Source organism: Convolutriloba macropyga, chromosome 11 (assembly GCF_964194025.1).
Source record: "Convolutriloba macropyga chromosome 11, txConMacr16.3, whole genome shotgun sequence".
Taxonomy (NCBI): domain Eukaryota; kingdom Metazoa; phylum Xenacoelomorpha; order Acoela; family Convolutidae; genus Convolutriloba; species Convolutriloba macropyga.
Window position 1 is genome coordinate 19,069,290 of NC_134478.1, and position 19,967 is coordinate 19,089,256.

At 34.9% G+C, this 19,967-nt stretch overlaps 1 protein-coding gene across 1 annotated transcript in view; it reads left to right on the forward strand.

Moving 5' to 3' along the window:
* Positions 1–14,463, forward strand: part of LOC142349809 (protein HIRA-like) — a 49,470-nt gene extending 35,007 nt beyond the window's left edge. The window contains exons 8-12 of the mRNA XM_075401592.1: positions 5,032–5,273; positions 5,686–5,795; positions 6,083–6,250; positions 6,524–6,644; positions 12,470–14,463. Of these exons, the coding sequence (XP_075257707.1) occupies positions 5,032–5,273; positions 5,686–5,795; positions 6,083–6,250; positions 6,524–6,644; positions 12,470–14,298 (2,470 nt within the window). The 3' untranslated portion in view covers positions 14,299–14,463. The remainder of the gene's footprint in view (positions 1–5,031; positions 5,274–5,685; positions 5,796–6,082; positions 6,251–6,523; positions 6,645–12,469) is intronic.
* Positions 14,464–19,967: the final 5,504 nt, after the last annotated feature.

The following is a 19,967-nucleotide window of genomic DNA, read 5'->3' on the forward strand; positions in this document are numbered from 1 at the left end:
AAAGCCCAATTTTAGATGCCCGCTATTTGAACGTCGTTCCTATAAGTCTTATTTACCATCTCTAATGCTTATTGTTATTGATAGTAGCCCCTGTAGCCTCTCTCTAAGAAACAGAAGTATGTTCAACTACGAAATGCCGTCAAAATAAATCGGACTTAAAAAATGTTTTTGTACAAAAATCTTTTTTTTTTCAATATCTTCTGTTATTTCAATCCCAATCATGCTTATTGGAATCAACGGCGGCTATTTTCCGGCAATCTGCCGGGTATGTTTTTGTGTATATTTTTATTGCTGCAAAGCCAGAAGCTGAGCTTAGTGATATTGTGGAACTATTGGTTGTATGTTCGTTAGAACTAAAGTCTAAAGTTTAAAGTTGATGAAATTCATAGTTTCTTATGGAATTGCGACAAGTTCGTCATCTCATTTCGATTTGTTTCTGTCTAAATGTTTCTGTTTCTGTCTAAATGTAATGGCGCAAAGATTTTCTACAGGAGATTCAACAGTCTTTCCGCTCTTAAGTTTTTGTTTGCTCTCTAGACACACAAAGAAACACAAAACTGTGACCAATAATTTTAGCAATGAAAATTGGAATAGATATAAATGAAATTTTCCAACCATTACGATTACGCGCCATTAGAGACGAGAAATAATAAAACTATATATATGTAGTAACTATGAAGTGTAACAGAAGCAACTTAAGCCGTCTTAAGAAACGATTTAAAGAACTAAAACTAAACTGCTAAACTGTTCAAAAATCAATTTTCTTCACAAAAGTGGTTTCAAAGTCAACTAGCTGATACCAGCACAACCAAACCTTCTCATCATTAATCATCAACAAGGCGACTCGGTAATGTGCAATTGCACATAGGGTTCCGACCCCGCTCATCCACAATTTTGGCATGATTGTCTACCAAATGAGAAACATAGAAAAACCCAAAAATTCAAGTATTTTTTTTAAAATTGATGTATGAACGAAAACATAGTCTCCAAAGCAAATAACTCAGTGGTGGAGTGAATAATGGTGAATTAGTTGATGAGATGTGCAAATACTAAGAAAGCGAGTCAAGATGAACAGCAAAATCAAACAACAACAACAAAAATTAATTACATCAAAAACTTCATGTCCGTTTTAAAAAACGAAACTTAATAACAAAGTCAAAATAGCATCAGATAAAACTGATATTAAACAAAATAACTTTTAATTCACCAGAAAAGATATGGGACTACTCAATAAAAAGGCTTGGTAACAATTAGACAATAAAGAACAAAACCAGTAACGTTATAAAATTCCCTTATTTTTGTTAAAACAATTAATTTCAAAGTAATGAAAACCATTAGAAATCAACTAAAATATCCAATAGGTAAACGATTACCAAAGCCTCTATAGAAGGAATTAAGAACTGCCGGTATTCAATTTTTTATGCGGTCACAAAAAGCACAACAAATAGACAAACAAAAAATCAATTAAAACTTGGCAGAAAACGCTTTCGAAACCGTAAAGCCCTACTATGGCCATCAAAATATGTTCGATCGCACTTTCTGCGAGCAACGATATTGTATTATGTAACGTAACCTCTCATTAATGAAGCTAGGTAACAAGTAGATAGAAATGGAAAAAAATTGCAAAATTAAGTAACACTTCAGTTTCGAAAATAATTCCAAAGACACTAACGCCATTAATTACAGAATGAATTAATTAAATAGGTTCGTATTTTTGCAAAGCAAGCCCTTGAGAATTGAAATTATCCAGCATTTGTCTTACGTCTACAAAAGAAACGTCAAACATGACAAAAATTATTTTTTTTACTTTTTCGTGTCGAAGCCAGTAAAGTCAACGATTTCTTTAAAAACATTAGATTGTGTGACACCAATCCCTCTTGAAACCTTTTTTGACAACAATATTGTCATGCTTGTAATTAACGAGACTAGATAACAAACAGACATTAAAAGGAGCAAAATTGCGAAGTTACGAAGTGTTTTTTTATTTATAAAACAATTGTTTTCAGAGTCATGGAAGCCATCAGCTATCTAATAATATCAGAATATCGGATCATCTATTCTTCCATTAAAGGCCAATGAAACCGGGTCATTGTACTGGAATTTTCATACGACTAAAAGACAAATTAAAAAGGACAGTTAAAGAAAAAATTTAAAGAATTCAAATAAATTCGAGAAAGTAGTGTCGAAGCCGTTTGTTTATCAATCTATATCTTCAAGGGTTTTAATATTATCAATTGTGCCTTATTTTGAAAGCCAATAATGTGATATACGAACTGTCAATGAGTTGACAATGTGTCAAAACTAGAAAACGTGAAAAAGGGGCAAATACCTAAAAAATTTAATTGACAAATGTGAAATCTAGTAATATCAAAGCCAGAAAACCATAACTTAAGGCGTATAACCGCAATAAAAATTGAATTTGATTTCAATAGAAAAAAGTCTTCTTTCATTGCTGACAATAAGCAACAAGTTGACCAAATTAAGAGAAAAATAGAGGCAAAGTTCAATTAGTCATTATTTATTTAAAAATCAAATACTTTTAAAAGTCAAAACGACCATAAGCTTTCAAGTAATCAACTAGATACCACAATGTGGAGCTATTTAGGAAGCCAATTGGACCTGTCATTAGTGGGCTTTGGTTTGAAATGTTCTTTGATTTTCAAATGTTGATTACAATCCGAATTATTGTTTGATTATACCAGTCCAGATTGATCCAAAATCAGCCCTGCTGATGCTGTTTCTCCATTAGGAACACTTAATTATTCGAATGTTCTAGATATTAATATTTTGTTAGTTAAAAACTCAAAAATAGATGCTGCGTTTTTGATATTTTTGATAATCAACGAATAAATTTAGCAAAAAAACGGCAAAATTTAGCAAAAAGTTTTCATTACAGAGCACTCTCAACGTAATTTGAAGTAGAAAAAGAACCATTTTGAGTCTAAAAAGATTGTGTTAGTGGTGCGTGGGTCTGTACTTCCTGTAAATTTAATCAACTGGACTATTTTCGTGGTGTTTTTGATCAAAAAGTCTTAATTTTAAAAAATTTAGCCAGAATTTTTGACAAAAAAATAATAGAAATAGCCTACAAGTTTTTTTTCTCTTTACAAACAAAAATCAACAACATTTTTAAAAAAAATTAACAAATTTTAGCAAAATTGGCGAAGTTTTAGTCCAAAATTCCGGAAAATGTGAATAAAATCTCACCGGAATTCACTCTATTTTCTCAATTTTTAAACCTCGATAACTCCCTGTAAAAACCGAAAAATAAAAAAAATCTTTGTAATTCCATATTCTACGCTGGACAAGCTTCCTAATGATACCAGTCTCAGCTCTCTACGATGAATATATCGATCGGCCAAAATTGACTGAACAAAAAAAACCCATTTGAGTATATAGTTCCTTCCCCCTCAGGAGGGGTCGGAACAAAAAGCTGAATTATGAAAAAAACACTATTCTCATAATATAATGAGATTGCAATAACACAAATGCAACTAGGAACGAGTGCAGAACTCAAACTGAAAGGAAAAATTGCTTCATTATTTATTCAAGTAACTTTTGAAGATTGTAATGAAAAGCATGCAGACAAAGACATTCACATATCCGACAAAAACTTAAAAACACGCAACTTTTTCAAATATCTCAAAAACACTCCAGTGTTAACCTGTCCAAGATTTATGCTGTATCGTGAACTCTTTAGAGTAATCACGCTGAGAGAAATTGTACATGGAACTATGTTCCCGAGCTTTACCAGTTTGTCATGTTTCAACATCGCGAAGTCGTATCCAAAAAGTGAACACAAATATGACTGGTTGCGAACTAAAAAAGCATAGCACGTCCGGCCCTGAATTAGAATCCAAAGAAGCGAAGAAGTATAAACCTGACTTTCAATATCTTCAGAGCAACAGCAAACTTTGATTGTCAACAAAGCATTTGACCCTACATTCGCGAAAAAAAAAGGCTAATAGGAAAAAGAGGGAGAACCTAATAAAAATGAAAACTTGTTCGAACAAACGTGGTGATATAGCGGTTCACAGCCTTCGCCGGTAGGTAACAAACCTCAATTTTCCCCAGATTTACCGAAAGGCAAAGCAACTAAAGATATGAGAAATTTCATTTTTTTTTGCAAAAAATTTATTCAAAGTCAATAAAACGGTTTATATTTATCAAAGGTTATTTCAATAAATAATGAAATGATTTTTCCTTTCAGTTCGTATCTACTCCTAATTGTTACTCAAACAGCATTTAGTTCCAAAACAATTGAATGAATGCTTGAGTTCTGCGCTCATTCCTGGTTGCTTTTCCGATATTGCAAGCTCATTATGTTATAAGTGAAGTTTTTTTTGCATATGCAGATTTTTAATGGTGAGAAGGGTTGGTTATGTTGGTATCAGTTAGTTGACTTTGACACCACTTTTTTGAACTCCTCTCCATTTTGGAGGAACGTTAACATATTTTTCTGCTTGATTGTTGTTTTTAGTCATAGTTTCGTCTGTCTTTGTATAATTCGGAAAATGTCTTTTTGTGTCAACTCTGTTAGCCGTTTTTTTGAGAGTTCTTGGACTGTTTCAAGACTTTCAATGCTACGATTTTCTGACTGTCTTTTGGTCAATCGAGTTTATATTTCAGCTGAAAGTCCAAGCAAAGTTCGAATTTTTGAATTGCTCGTTTTTCAGACTTTTTGCTCAGAAATAAAATTAGTGGTGAACAATCTATGATCCACCTCTTTCCTTTTTCTACTGCTACAGCGGCGTTAATATAGCCCATCCTCAATGAACTACGAGAATAAGATTTTTTTTACTCTTCCTTTGCTTTGAATGAAGTTTTGAGCATGTTGTTTGCCTTGCCCTCAGTTGAAGTTTTTGTCTTCGTTTAGTTTTTCTAAATGATGCTCAGTTCGCTGTGATAGAATTGTAACAGGTTTTCATTAGGACCACGATATTTTAATTTAACTTGAGCTAGTTCTGCTTGAATAAGAGCTTGAATAAAGTTTGCATCTTAGTTTCTATTTTCATTTCATATTTTGTTTAGGTTTCACCCACGTATGATAGTTGTGAAGGGCACATCCGAAGTGACTTGTCTGTTGGCCATTGCAAGCAGAGATAGGTCAGTTTCATTCTGGCTATCAAACAGACCCAGGGCATTCCTGACTCTACATGAGTTAGTGGATGACGAGATTGTGGACTTGTCCTGGTCTGTGAACTCGATCGAGTTGGCCGTCTGTTCAATCAGAGGACTCGTCAAATTTGTACTGTTCAGTCCCTCAGAACTGGGTAAAGTTCCTCTCACGTTTCCGTGAATTGAAGCTGATTATTATGACAGGTCATTCTACTCGACCACAGCAAGCCTTAGACATGATCAACCAAACAATAATATTTAGAATTGTCCCATTAGTATTTAGAATCTATGTGAATATCTATATATGACAGCTAAACTTGATGTTAATGGTGATCTAAAGCGCCTTTTAAAAACATCCTTATTCAATATTTACAAAACGTAAGTATAGGTTGCGTGATTCTGTATAGTCACTGAAAAAACTGAAGCGTAGTAGAATTGCTTAACTTGTAAGTTTTGAAATCTGTTTCTGTTTTTATGAAGACCTGACACTGCAGAGATTTGGCATTGTAAAATTGCGCGTGCGTGTTTTCAAGAAGATTTTCGTTTCATTTCACTGATGCATTCTAGGTACCTTACTGTCAGTGGAAGATCAAGCTGCGTTGCTGAAACGACTGCATCCTGATGAAATGAACAGTCAGGGCGGACAACCAACTGTGCTCGTCTCGGATCCTGATATGGTAGAATGTTTTTTAAATAATTTTCGACATTAAAAAGTTAATTTGGCATCCCGAGTTATTGAAAAGCTATATATTAAACCAACAGTTGATGTGTGTATAAATTATAGGCATAGGATAAATTTCCGGAATAGATTTCCTGATATACGGTTTTTTGAATTGACAATAGTCGTAATTCAAATCGCTAAGATGTTGAGCTCTTGTTTTTCGGACTTAATTGAATAAACTATGCTATTACGCTTAGAACAACTTTGAGTTTGATAATCATGTTGCAATTGTTGCATTTTTAGATGCCGTATTTAGCCCGAGCGGCTGCAGATGCGGACAAAGAGACGCAGTTGAGTCATGAACAGCAACTGAACAGAGGCAACAGGACAACAAGTGACAAGGAGAACAGTAATGGAAACAGTCAGCGATTAGTGACATCATCAACTATGGTTTCTACCACTCAAAAAGAGGTAATTTAATTATCTTCAGTCTCGACAAATGCACGTTTCATATTACGCTTTTATAAAATGCCTTTTATATAAGATTGCTAAGCGTCAATATGATTTTAGGTTGTACCGCTTCATACCAACAATTTATGTGAAATGTTACAAATTGTTTGCAAATGAACGATGTTTTTTTTTTGGTTTTGTTATTTGCGAATAAGTGGACGTCAATTTATTGGTTTTTGGCAAATTTCTTCAGCTGATTATTTGAATGTAGTTTAACTATTTGGTATGCATTAGGTCATCAGAGATGGACGTCGCCGTATTACGCCTGTGTGTCTGGGTCTTCAGGAGAAGGACGTGGATGACAACACCATTGTTGCCCCAGTCCCATTCAGGACAAGACAGGAAAAGACTCTTGGTATGATGAGTAGTATATCTTCAATCGTCGGTTTACTCTTAGTTGCGCATTACATGTGTGCATAGAAAACTCCCCAAATTGTACTCCCCTTTCCGTTCACGGCCTATTCGAAAGTTTCTGCACTATAAAGTTATCTAAGTTTCTGCAGTTGCATCGAATGCATTTATAGAAGTAACCTCTAGGGGGTAAGAGCAAATATTTTGGGATGTGATAAGATAAATTGAGCAATTTTTGAAGCATTTTGTTTTTATTCCGGTAAATTTTTCAGATTATTTGATACGCTGAGTTCCTTGCCTTTGTTAGCCTGCACTGTTCTTCCGACCTTATTTTTAATTATCTTCAAGCGGAGTTTGAAGCAAGCATTTATTTCTGCTAAACTTTTCTAATAAGACTGTTCATCTGAGCATTGCGTCGTCTCACTGATTTGACGGATTCAAAAATTTCTTTGTTCGTAGATGGATAGAAAAGATTTTGACACCATGTTTAGATCTCTCGTCCGTTTTTTAATCACTTTTTTTCGTCGAGAATTTGCGCTTTTGTTTTAATGTTTAATAGCCGCCCTCATCTTCTCAGCCGGCTATTATTGCGCTCGTATTTTTTTACAATTCAAAGAATTTGAATTGTATTGGGGCGCTGTCTTTTTTTTTTTAAGATCTGTTCACACATTTTCATGATTTTTGAAGTCAAATTGGAGCAGTGATTTTGGTCACGCCGAAACAGGAAATGGAGCGAAAAAGCGAGTGGTTTTGCGGCGTGAAATTTTATCGCTCTAATTTTAAAGTAGAGTGAGAATACGGTGTTTGAACAAAAATTTGCTTCATCGGTAGTGGTTTTTTGTTCACATGCGGCAATTTCACTTTGATTTTTACTGTTTTTTCGATTTTTTGGATCAGATTTTTTTCTAAATGGTTTTTCCAATCCATTCATAGTCCGTTCTAGGTCTAGTTTTCTGTTTAGTCAATGAAAATTCTTTGAATTGTACGTCAGGACTTGTCCTGCTATGTTTTTTTACTTCGTCAAACTTTTTTTCGCTTTACCATTTTGCCGCTTTTTCGACATTTTGCGTGAAATCTTTTTGACTTCTCTAGGCTAGTTTCTCTCTTCTCTCATTCTGCTAAAAGTGAATTTGAACATCAGTTGCTAAGCAAAGCAATTCAAAATGAACAGAGTCGGTATAAAAAATTGAAGTCAGAAATAGAAACGGGATAAACCCATAAAGCCCAATTTTAGATGCCCGCTATTTGAACATCGTTCCTATAGGTCTTAGTTACCATCTCTAATGCTTATTGGTATTGATAGTAGCCCCTGTAGCCTCTCTCTAAGAAACAGAAGTATGTTCAATTACGAAATGCCATCAAAATAAATCGGAATTAAAAAATATTTTTGTACAAAAATTTTTTTTTCAATATATTCTATTCGTTCAATCCCAATCATGCTTATTGGAATCAACGGCGGCTATTTTCCGGCAATCTGCCGGGTATGTTTCTTTTAGCTGCCAACCTATGAGCAGAGTTTAGCTATATCTCATTGTGGTTGTATAGCCTTTTGTTTTCTCTTCATCGTCTGATGCTCACTGTTGGTTGTATCACATTTTATGCCGCAAACCTTGCTACATTTATTGTCCTTCTCAACTGATTTCGTAGACGTGACTTCATTTACTGTACATATTAATTGCTCTCGAACGAAGTTTGATGCAACTATTGTAAATGTGTTGGTCTTTTTAATGCAAAATTTTCGCTTGACCGTGTTTGTGCTTGTTCTAGAACATTCTTTGACTTCTTGAGTGACTTTTTCACACTTCAGTTGTTCATTTTTGAGTGGTCTAAGTTGCTCTCGTTCTGAAATAAAGTTCGTTGCTACGAGTGATTGTGAGTAAAAGAAATTTAAAGCCATTGTTGCTGAGTGGTTGAGATATCAGATTGCCAAATTGGAGGTCCGGGAGTCGAACCCCAATGGTGTTGTTCTTTGCTCGTTTGTCGTGCGAGAGAAATTCATCCGACGTTAGTCGGTTCATGTTTAGCAGTGAATTTCAGATGGTGTATGAGCAGTTTTTTACAACCATAAATGTCTTGAATCGCTCTCCAAATGGTTTTCAAGACCCAGATAATTCTAAGTTGATTTGACGTTACTCTCAACCTTTTCAAGACTGATAAAGGACTCCTGTATAATGAAGTTTATTATGAGGTTCTGAAATTTAAGTTAAATAAGCAGTTCGTATTTTTATTTAACTGCTAATTTTTTTAGTGCCAACCACCTAATTTTGAGACTTTTTCTCTTTAGAAACAGGATGAACGGGTAAAGCATGAGGGTATTAAGTTGTTGAGCTGTTCTCTTAGAGCCTAACTAGTCTTAGTATGTGCTAAGTAGAAGCGTAGGTGCTCAACTTTCTTTTTTTTAAACAAGTAAATTGAAAATATAACCAAGGGCTTAAGTATTACAAGTCTAAACTGTTATATACAAAATAAGCACAATGTTAAAAATCAAAATTAGTGGTTTCGTTTTTTTTAAACGTAAAAATAACTTTTGAAGCCACCAACGTTCCTTTCCAACGGTACAAGTTTGAATTGTTGGAGAAGATGCTGTTTTAACATGCGTTTAAACTGGGAGCGTGATCTGATAGTCCTGACTTCACGCGGAAGTTTATTCCATTTTTTGATGCTTCTTTTTTGTAATGATCGCCTGCTCGACCTTAGGAGAATTAGCTGTTCAGTTCTGTTGTTTTTTCTTACTATGACATTACCATTTAGAAAAAACTCTCAGTGCCGTCTGATTTCAATAATGAAATATCATTCCCAAGTTTTGAAACACTCATCTGGCTTATTAAAAGTTCTACAGGTAAAATGTCAGATTTTACTAAGAGACCTCTAGATCTCTCGAACTTTTTTCTCATATAGCAAACTTTAATTCCCCAATTGATTTGTCGATTAATTCGTTGCATTGCAGAGAACTTCAAATTCTGAAAAAAAGCACTGAAAGTTAAATGAGAAAAGACTAGGGATTTGAATATCATCAATCGTAATCAATCAAGCATATATTAATACTGTTTTTCGCAAGTTTAGCATAACATTTTTAATGCATAATTATGCATTAGCATAATCACTTTTGTGAAAAGAGCACTGATTAACGCTGAAAAGCGCTAAATCATGCTCACAAAGGCACTCATTGTTTTTGAAATAAGCTGCACAAATCAATGTCACATTTTCATCTATTTAATTCATTGTGTCCTTAAATTTTCAGCACCAATTCAGCACTTTTCCAACAGTTTTTGAGTACCACTATTTTAGCCCTTTACTCAGCATTTCTTCCAGGCATAAAAATCATGCACGGAGTTATCGACTTGGGGACAAAAGTTCACGTCAAAACTTATTCGTGACCTTTGTGTGTCCACTTATAGTTCTTTTGTTGGTGGCGAAAAGGGACATCCACAAGGCGTGATTTTGCAGAACTCATCCCCTTGGCTATTTTTATTGTTCCTAAAATTTAAAACAAAGACTGATTTGAGTAAATGAGATCACGTGCGTGTAAGTCCCACCCCCCCCCCCCCCAGTTTTGTCTCCAGAAACCCAATGGTGCACCATACTAAGTTGTTACAGTCTCCTAATCGTGTCGGTGGACAATAGTAAATCAGTAAATATGTGGACAGATATTCAATATACTTTCGAATTAATGGAACTAAATTAAAGCACATTAAATTAAACATAAAACATTACTCATCCACAGAAAGAAATAAAGAAAAGATCTATTGACAACTTCGAAAATGCAAATGTTGACGCAAGAATTGACCGTCTGTGCTCGACATTAATTTGCTACCCAGGCTGAGGTCCCAGACCGAAGCTGGATGTCCAGACCGAAATGAGGGGCGTCGTGCGATCAAAATTACACAGTCTGGAAACACGAATGAACGCCAGACCGAAATGAACGCAAGTCTGGACATGAACGCACGAAAGTCTTGACATGAACGCACAATAGTTGTCATATATGGCATATATGAAAGTATTATACCAGAGGAGAGCCAATCAGTGCAGTGAATAATAGCGATTGTGAAAAATAAGAGCAGTGAAAAATAGTTGAGAATAAGACGAAGTTTGTTCCATTTTGGATGCTTCTTTTTTGTAATGATAGACTCCTCGACCTTAGGAGAATTAGCTGTTCAGTAGCTGTTCAGTTCTGTTCTTTCTTCTTACTAAGACATTACCACTTAGAAAAAAACTCTCAGTGCCGTCTGATTTCAATAATGAAATATCATTCCTAAGTTTTGAAACCCTCATCTGGCGTATTAAAAGTTCTGCAGTCAAAATGTCAGATTTTGCTAAGATCTCTAGATCTCTCAAACTTTTTTCTCATATAGCAAACTTTAATTCCCCGATTGATTTGTGGATTAATTCGCTGCATTGCTTAGAAATTCAAGTACTGAAAAAAATAAAGCACTGAAAGTTAAATGAGAAAGGACTAGGGATTTGAATAGCATCAATCGTGCTTACAAAGGTAACTGATAACGTATAATGTATATGGATCTAATCGCTGTGGCCATATTTGATAGGACTTTGTTGAGTTGTACATGAAAGTTCAAATTAGAATCAATTATTATACCCAAGCATCTGCAGTGACTTTGAGGCTTCATTTTTTGTCCCCGAAAAACTATTGGATCAAAATTTTTATTTTCTTTCGAGACGCAAAGATGTTTAGTTTTACCGGTATTCATGGTTAATTTGTTTTGCTTTAGATAATTGTCTGTTTTCTCCAGTTTTTCAGGAGCACATTTCTCCAGTTCGGTGACATTGTTTTTGCTAAAATGGAAACTTGTGTCATCAGCAAATTGAATTATGTCGAAGTTTCTTTGTACTTTTTCTCAAAATCAGTAATGTAGAGAAGGAAAACTGGTGGCCCTAAAACCGTTCCCTGTGGAACACCATGATTTGTTTCCAACCATTCTGAGTAAATATCATTTATCTTAACACACTGCTCTCTGTTTTTAAGAAATGAAGCAAATAAATCAACTGCACTTTCTGAAAAACCGTACGCTTCAATCTTTTTGAGAAAAATTTCGTGCGATATTGAATTAAATGCTTTAGCTAAATCAATAAAAGCAACAACTGAAATTTTTAAGTCATCATAATTTTCTTGTAATGCTGCGATCAATTGTAATACAGTATCTGTAGAAGACTTATGTTTTTTAAATCCAAACTGTGTACCGTTCAAAATTTTTTCTTTTTGTATAAATTCGTTAACCTGATTGAGAAGTATACACTCAAAGAGTTTTGCAAACATTGGAGTAATTGAGATAGGCCTATAGTTCTCACAAATTTTTACATCCCTTTTTTGTAGACCGGACTAATGAAAGCAAGTTTCAAATTTTCTGGGAAAATATTTTGACTAATGCATGTGTTAAAAAGCAAACTGTAAATGTGTTCCGATTGCAAACTTTGCTGCCTTGATTGCCCACCTCCCCCCCCCCCCCCTCAACCAATGAAGAGAGGCTTAGGCTAGAGTGTTGTTTGAGAACGATTTGTCGTACTTAAAAATCGTTTATAGATTACATGGGCATCTGCATAACCTCCTCTTTTTCCGTTTTTTCCGATATTATAGGACACATAAGTTTTTCGCTGCTATTTCTGCAATCTACCAGCTGTAGTGTTCTCGAATCTTCAAGTGGTCTCCGAAATTTTTCTCCTTCGGTTTCAATCCAACAATTTGTAATTTGAGTGATTTTTTCACCACTCCCCAGTCGCTAGTATGGCTATTCACCCTAACCTTAAGCTGGGTACTATCAACATCCCTCCCGTCGATCGAATGGAATTGGCTCGACGCTTGTCGGTTGTTTTTAGATATGGATTGGAGCAATAACGCCGTGTCCAGTACCACGTCCCCTGAAGCCACTATGCAACTATCACCCGCACAAAAGCAGCAACAAGATTCAAATCAGCCAACTACCTCAGTCCGCATTTGTGACCTCAAAGTACCGCCGCTTTTCAACAGTCTGCAAATGTCACTCAAGGAAAAGAGGGATTCTGCGGCAGCCCAAGTTAGTAATGCGAACCTTGTATCTTCAACTGACGATGCAAATGCTCAAAATCAAATTAAGGAGTCAGAAACTATTGCAGACCAGGCTCAAAAGCCATCAGAACAACCCAATGTAACATGCAGTCCCGATAGCTCAACTGTTCCGAAAGAGCAATTAGCCCCCTCAACGTCCAAAGTTGTAGGTGGTGTGGGTTCCAACGAGCCTCCCAAGTCTTCCGAAGCTGCTGTAGCTTCTAAAACTGGGATTGCTAGTAGACCAGATGTGGATTCCGTCAAGTCTGCCAAAATGTCAAAAGCGAAGAAGTTGAAGCAAAACGCACTAAAATCTTCCGCGAGTAAAACAGGAATGACAAGTCTGTTCCAAAGTCAGGGTGCCAAGAGACGCAAGAGAGTTCTGATTGAGGATGACGACGATAGTGGCGAGTTTATCCGAGCTGAAGATGAAAAGGGACGACCTAAGTGGTTCTCATCAAAGCAATATGCCGACAATGATTCGCGAGACGATAGTGATTCGGACAACGAATCAGATAGTGAAATTTACTCGCCAATAACAATTATAGACCCAGCGGTGGTTGTTGATTCCTTTACATATAGTTACTTTAACAAATACAGCATTACAGTTGCAAATAACATCTCAATCGGTGCGTTGGCACCGTTTATGCATCGATTTGATTTCACTGAGGTTTCAGGTAATAAAGTTAAATTTACGAAGTCATTGACGGATCCGATCGTTGGCGTTGCTGGTAGCGACCAAATTGTTGCAGTGGCGTGTGCAGATGATACAGTGCTCGTATTTGACCATACCGGATACATGTTGAATGAACCGTTACTGGTGGATGCAAGTATTGCTCAAATTGAGTGCAGAAATAATTTCGTAATGATAGTAACGTGCGAAGTTACGGTGAGTGTCTTTGATGCCAAGCAATGTACCTCGGTGGTTATGAATTGCCAACTAACCAATTTGTTTAAGTCAGCCGAAGTCAAATTGAAGAAAGCCTTTTTGGCGGAAGATGGTACCCCTATCGTAGTAACAACAGCCATGAAAGCGTACCGTTATAACTCCAACTGCAAGTCGTGGGTTGTTACTCAATTGCCCAAATGGTCTCATGCGAAAAGACTCAACCGATCTTTAAATTTGGCTTCTGCAGCTGGAGACTCAACGGAAGGTTCGTTATTGCTGAAACTAGCTGATTTCTGTTCTGAAAATCCGGTTCGAGATGCTGCCCTGCAAACTGCAGTGGAAAAGGTGCGCAATGATCCAGCTGCATGCGAACCTATCGAAGGGTTGACTCACAATTCAGCTTGGGTATACTGTGAACTGCAGGAAAAAGTGGCGATTCATGAAAAATCAGCAGTTTGTTACAAGAAGTGGTTTTTAGAAACGATAACTGAATTGAGTTGGTTACAAAATGAGACAGCGCTTCGAGCCAGACTTGATAGATTGGTAGAAAATGTCATTCCAACTCTGTCTTTATGTGACCAGATTTCAGATCATCAAGCAAATCAGGATCCTATTGACGAACTGGGTTTAAATCGAGTAGAACTTTTAAATGAAGTTCTCGAAATTATTGGGAGGAATGCGAACAATCAGAAGATTTTCAGCGAGTATCGACAGATTGTGAAGCAATTATAGTAGAATTGAAACTAGAAAGTAGTTTAACATTGTTTTCGGTTATTGTTTTGCTTGATTTTTGATATTTAAAAACTTGTTGAGAAACTTATTTACTAGTAGTATCAGTTTTTGCTGTTAATTCTTACAGCCACATTTCAAGAAGAATTTACACTTCATTTGAAAAAATTTTTTGTGCACCTCATACGAATTGCATCGGAAAGTCTGAAACAGCTCTTATAATATTATCAGATTTAAAAAATAGCTCCCGAAAACACAAAATAATACGTAGTTTAGCCATCATCGCCATTGAAATGCTTTTAATTGCTCGCAAACAAAGCAATTATATTAGTCATGTCGGTTTTTTATGTAGTTTCTCGTGCTACCTATTTTTTGTCTGAACAACGAATTTTTACTTCTTGCCTAGAGAAACGGGAGAAACTGGTAAAGCGAAAGGGCAAGAAGTCGGCGAGCAGTTCTCTAAGAGCCTTATAGTCTATGTATACGATACAACAAATATTGTGGGAAGGCTAAAATTCATGGTGTAAAGGGAAATTCTTGGAGTAGACTCCCACACCTCATCACCCCCGCTCCTAGACAAAAACGTAGAGAACAGACACAGCTATGTCGAATAGGTACGATTTACGGAACTCCCTTCATCTGAAAAATTAGAAATTTGCAGTCAAATGCTAGTCTACACTTACTTGAGTTTTAAAGAGCAGCATTGAAGAGACGCTATCAGCAGATAACTTTTAATTCAGACCCAGTTCCCTGTTTCTGATTTCCGACAACACTTTCAGGCCGTTTTTTTGTTTCAACGGAGTTGTTTGTAACTTCCACGATTGAAGCATTTTTGATGCCTTTGCATTGATAGAAGGCAGACTTGTCTTTTGATGGTGCACATAACAATTGATTTATTAATCACTGGGTTAATTTTACTTCAAGGACGTGGCTCAAATCATGAGTATGACCAAAAATGGTATCATCAACGAAGGACCAAAGGTGACTGCAATGAAATTAATGGTTATCGGAGCGTTTCAAAAGGTTCCACAAACTAATGATGCTAGCAATACTCTCGCGGAGATCGCGCCAGATATTTCATTTTAGAACCATATTCTTCATCGATGTCTTGTATGGTTTCTCAAAGCATTTGTAGGAGACTGGAGTTACGATAGAGCTCACTTACGAGCATTTAACGACAGCGAGCCGTCCATCCTTCTGTGAGCTTTTTAGAGCCGCAACGAGCACCTAAGTGAGCTTTTTAGAGCCACTTGCTCTGCGTTACCTCCCCAATTCTAGTGAAGCAAGCTGTACTAGTGCAGAGCTCCTACTAGTTGTTCGAGAGCAATTCTTGAATTAGTCATTTTGCTACAAATCATTACTTTTTTATATTACAAATAAATTTTTCATATCGGTTAATTTTAGGCATCAAAGGGATTGCTTCTAAAAGCTTTCTTGTCGACTCAAATTGGTTCTGTATTTTTCACATTTTTTAAACGATGCCAAGATTAATAGCACAGGCACAAGGAAAAAAAAGTTGGCTGTCGCTGACTATTTCTTTTAGCGGATTAAATTTTTTTAAATAAACATTGAGCGAACCTCGGTGAAGTAAAGAGCCAGAACTTGAAAAATTCTAAGCAACGTGTTTTATTTATATCGGATTCTTTTTCTGCAAAAGCAAACTGTTTTTCAAAGTATATCGTATTTTTAAAAGCATATGTTATCTTGAGCTTGAGAAGTTTGTGAAGTGGAACTTTAATGTGTGACATTGGCTGGGATTTTTGTTGAAATAAGTAGATTAAGCAACGAAAACTGTATCAAGAAATAGTGAAGCCATCTAGGGTTGAAATCCTTGCTGTTAATTTTTTTGATGGCATCTTCCTTACATATAAAAGAGCAGCAGTATTTTCATTTTGCTTTACGACACTGTTTATAAACTGCTAAGGATTTCGGACTTGAAAATGATCATGGATTAGTTAAGAAAAACAAAAAAAGTTTTTTTCTGAATTTATTCAAAATTACAGTCAGCTAATATTAAATTTATTTAGCTCAATTAAATGCCCTTTCTCAGCAAAATTTTTGAAATAGTCATTAAATTAGTTAGATACGCATTTTTTTTTTGCGGCTGAAGTTGATTCAAATTTTGTGGATTTCTGAAACTGTTTTTAAGTAACGTGCAAGTTACTTATGTCTGACCTATATATAATAAATTTGTTCTAATTTTCTCGACCGCTCACAACATTCATTTGGTTAACAGCTGAGAACTCAATTTTGCAGAGTTTTGCAGTATGACAAAATATTTTCTACGCCTTCTAACTGCTCCGGACAGTAGAGAAAAGTTGCGTATTTTAAGCACTTATCGAAGATAACTGATTTTCAACCATTATTTCCTTTTTCTGCGAAATTTGAAGTGGCGTTATGTAAGTAGTATTTCATACGCGTTCGCACAGTTTCCAGTTTGAACCTCAAGCGAGAAGATCTTGCAAGATTATAACTATGATGGAAAGTTTTGCAAGACGAATGCTTATCTTGAAAGGTGCTTGCAAGGTCGTGTCAGTTGAGCTCTGCTCGCCTTGGGTGTCATTGGAGCCAAATCTTTTTATTTTGCGGCAAAATTTTCCAGAGCTACCCTTACTTGTGTTTTCGGAGAATTTTGGGGCTTGAAAAAAAAATATGCCGCTTATCTTAAGTAGAGAAACTATTAAAGGCAGCCCGCTACACAAATTGATACTGATCCATTGAGCAATATTATTAGAGGTTGAGAACCTCCTGGAAAATTTGGATTTGCTCTGTTTTTTTTCGGGATTTACACAAATGCACATTTGAATTAGTTTTCGTTGAGAATGATTTTATCAGCTGAATTAATATTTGTCCTTTGCTTTTATTGAAGTTCATTTAGTAGCGTGCAATTTTAATTGAGATTTGAAAATAGAAATTTTCCTGTTTTCGTTTTATGAAGTTGCAACTATTTTATTGGTCCTAAAATTTTGACATAGTAAAAAAATTTTCGAAAACACTCTTTTTGTTATATTCTGATCAAGTTCAACTTCGTTCAGATAATCAGCATGTTTGCCTCATAAATTGTTATTATGTCGGATCTTATGGGATTCTTACAAGAGAATGAAAATTAGCACTCGAAGTCGACTAATTGAGACTGCAAAACAGGATTCATAAACGATAAAATGATTTAAGAATTTTGTTCAATATATGTGTTATCCGACAATCTGATGATTTTATCAGAATTATCCGTTTTAAGACTTGGCGTTCTTTTTTTAATAGTCCTTAGTATGCGCCAATTTAATTTTTGATTTCGATGACAGTAGCGTCCAAATAACTTTACTAAAACTTTTCTGGGTATAACTTGTCAATTTTGGCTCTTGAATTTTTATTTTGCTTATTTAAGTTATTAAAAATCTCAATTTTTAGAACTAAATTTGTTTTTATCTGAGAATGCCGAAGTTTTCTCAACGGTTCATTAGTAACGAAAGGAAGTTAGAAAAAGCATGGAGTTTAAGGATTTTAATTCAAAGCGGGTTTAGAGCAGAAATTGTTTATTTGGTTTTTAAGCATAAATTTTAATTTTGATTGAAGGACACTTCAGTGATAAAAGTGACAAGTAATTTTGTGGTTAATCGATAAAAAGCGTCTTTGACAAACCAATGAATTCATATAACAAAATTTTTAGCCGGAGACTTTAATGAGAGGAAATTGCTGCTGTTGAGAAAACTTTGTTAAGAAAAAATGGAACATTTTTTACCTAAAAAGAAGCTTAATTTATTGTGTCAACTTTTTAATGTTTCTTTTCGAAAGAAAATCATACAAACGAGCAGAAAACAGGTGTTTTGCATAGAAAACGGGTGACTTCGAGAAACTATAGTTTTATTGCTTTTCTAACTTTATGAAATGGCGAACAAATCAGCTGTGATTAAGTGAGCAGATGTTAATGATGGCTTTCAAGAAGATTGTAAAAATGACAAACAGTTATTGTGCAAAATGGGTGCTAAATTTGAAATAAGGTTCACTATTTTGAAATTTTGGTCTAACTCATTTTTTCGATTCAGATTTCTTAGATTTTTAACCTGAATTCTGAACTTCTGAAAATGTTTGAACGCCGATCAATTTGTCAAAATGGAGATTTTGTTGGGAAATGGATTATTGTTATGTTTTTCTTGCTGTTCATTCAACAGTGGCTGTATACTTTTCCTGGATTAGTTTTGATTAATTATAATGAAACATTTAAGTTTCAAGTTCTCCTTTGAAAGCTTAATATACTTGTAAAGGTCAATTTGTAGCTTTTTAATATATAACTTTTAAACACACAACGTCCCAAATAGTTGTTTATGTTGTTTTAATTATTTATGTTTTAATTAATTTATTTCTAATTATTTATGTTGTTTTCAAAATCGTTGCCAATTTTTGTGGACAACACTTGAACCCGATCTTACTATTATGTTCTATTGCGGGATGACTTATCTGTTCTCCTAGTATTTGATCAAAATTGTTATCCAAAGCATTTTGGCTGAATTGTTTTTAAAATTTTTTTTGGTCCTTTCGAACGCACTTTTGATGGCGACTTTTCATTTTCTATAGAATACTGAAGTCGGTGGAAAAAGCAAGTACGATTGAAACGAGTTTCAATGCAGCATGGTTCATCAAATGGAAATAAAATGCGTGCCTAATCTCTGCTTCAAGTTTTTGGAAATTTAGAACAAGAAGACACTTCTTCAAATAGAGATTATAGTTGGCAATTTGATTTAGTTTGTTGATCCAACCCCACTTTAGTGGGGGGAACTATATACTGAAGTGGGTTTTTTGTGTTCAGTCATTTTTGGCCGATCGATATATTCATCGTAGATAGGTGTGATTGGTATCATTAGAAAGCCCGTCCAGCGTAGAAAAAATAAACATATATTTTTTTGAAATTCGTTTTCAAGAATTTATCGACGCCAAAAATTCCGTGAATGGTAGACCGATTTCCGTTGTTTTTGTTCACAATTTTGTGATTTCTTACAAGTTGTTGGTCGATTTTACTAAAATTTATTAACATGGTGAACAACAATGTTATTGATTTTCAATTTTTAGATAGAGGATATTGCTGAGTAGTTTCATCTGAGCTTTTGGCTATAATTTCTGCTGAATTTTTTTGAATTTCAGATAATTTCATCAGAAATGGCTTCAATTTGTTTTGTAGACCAATTTGTTCAAGTTTACCAATTTCAGAGACCTGTTAACAGCTGACATCATATTCCTTAACTCTAGAAGAAGCATACTGGTTTTAATTCAATTTCCTAAAGAGGAATTCTTTAATTGAAATATTGCCCGTTTTTCATTAAATTGGCTATATATGTATCCAAAGAGCACCATTTTTTGTATATATATATATATATATATATATATATATATATATATATATATATATATATATATATATAATTATATATGTAACTTTTACTGTACAACTTATGTTTGAAGCGCAATTTATGTTCCTGCTTGTTTGTTTAAAGCGCAATTATATAAGGGTTTTTCTCTTCGAGGACTCAGGCAATCAAAAATTGGTCGCATTGTTTTTTGTTCTTTTTTTAAGTTGATTAGCGCGAAAATGATTTCAAATAATATTCAATGAACAGCAGTTCCATTTATATGAAATTGTGATCATACGTACATGATAAATGTTAGGTTTTCTGGATCAGCAC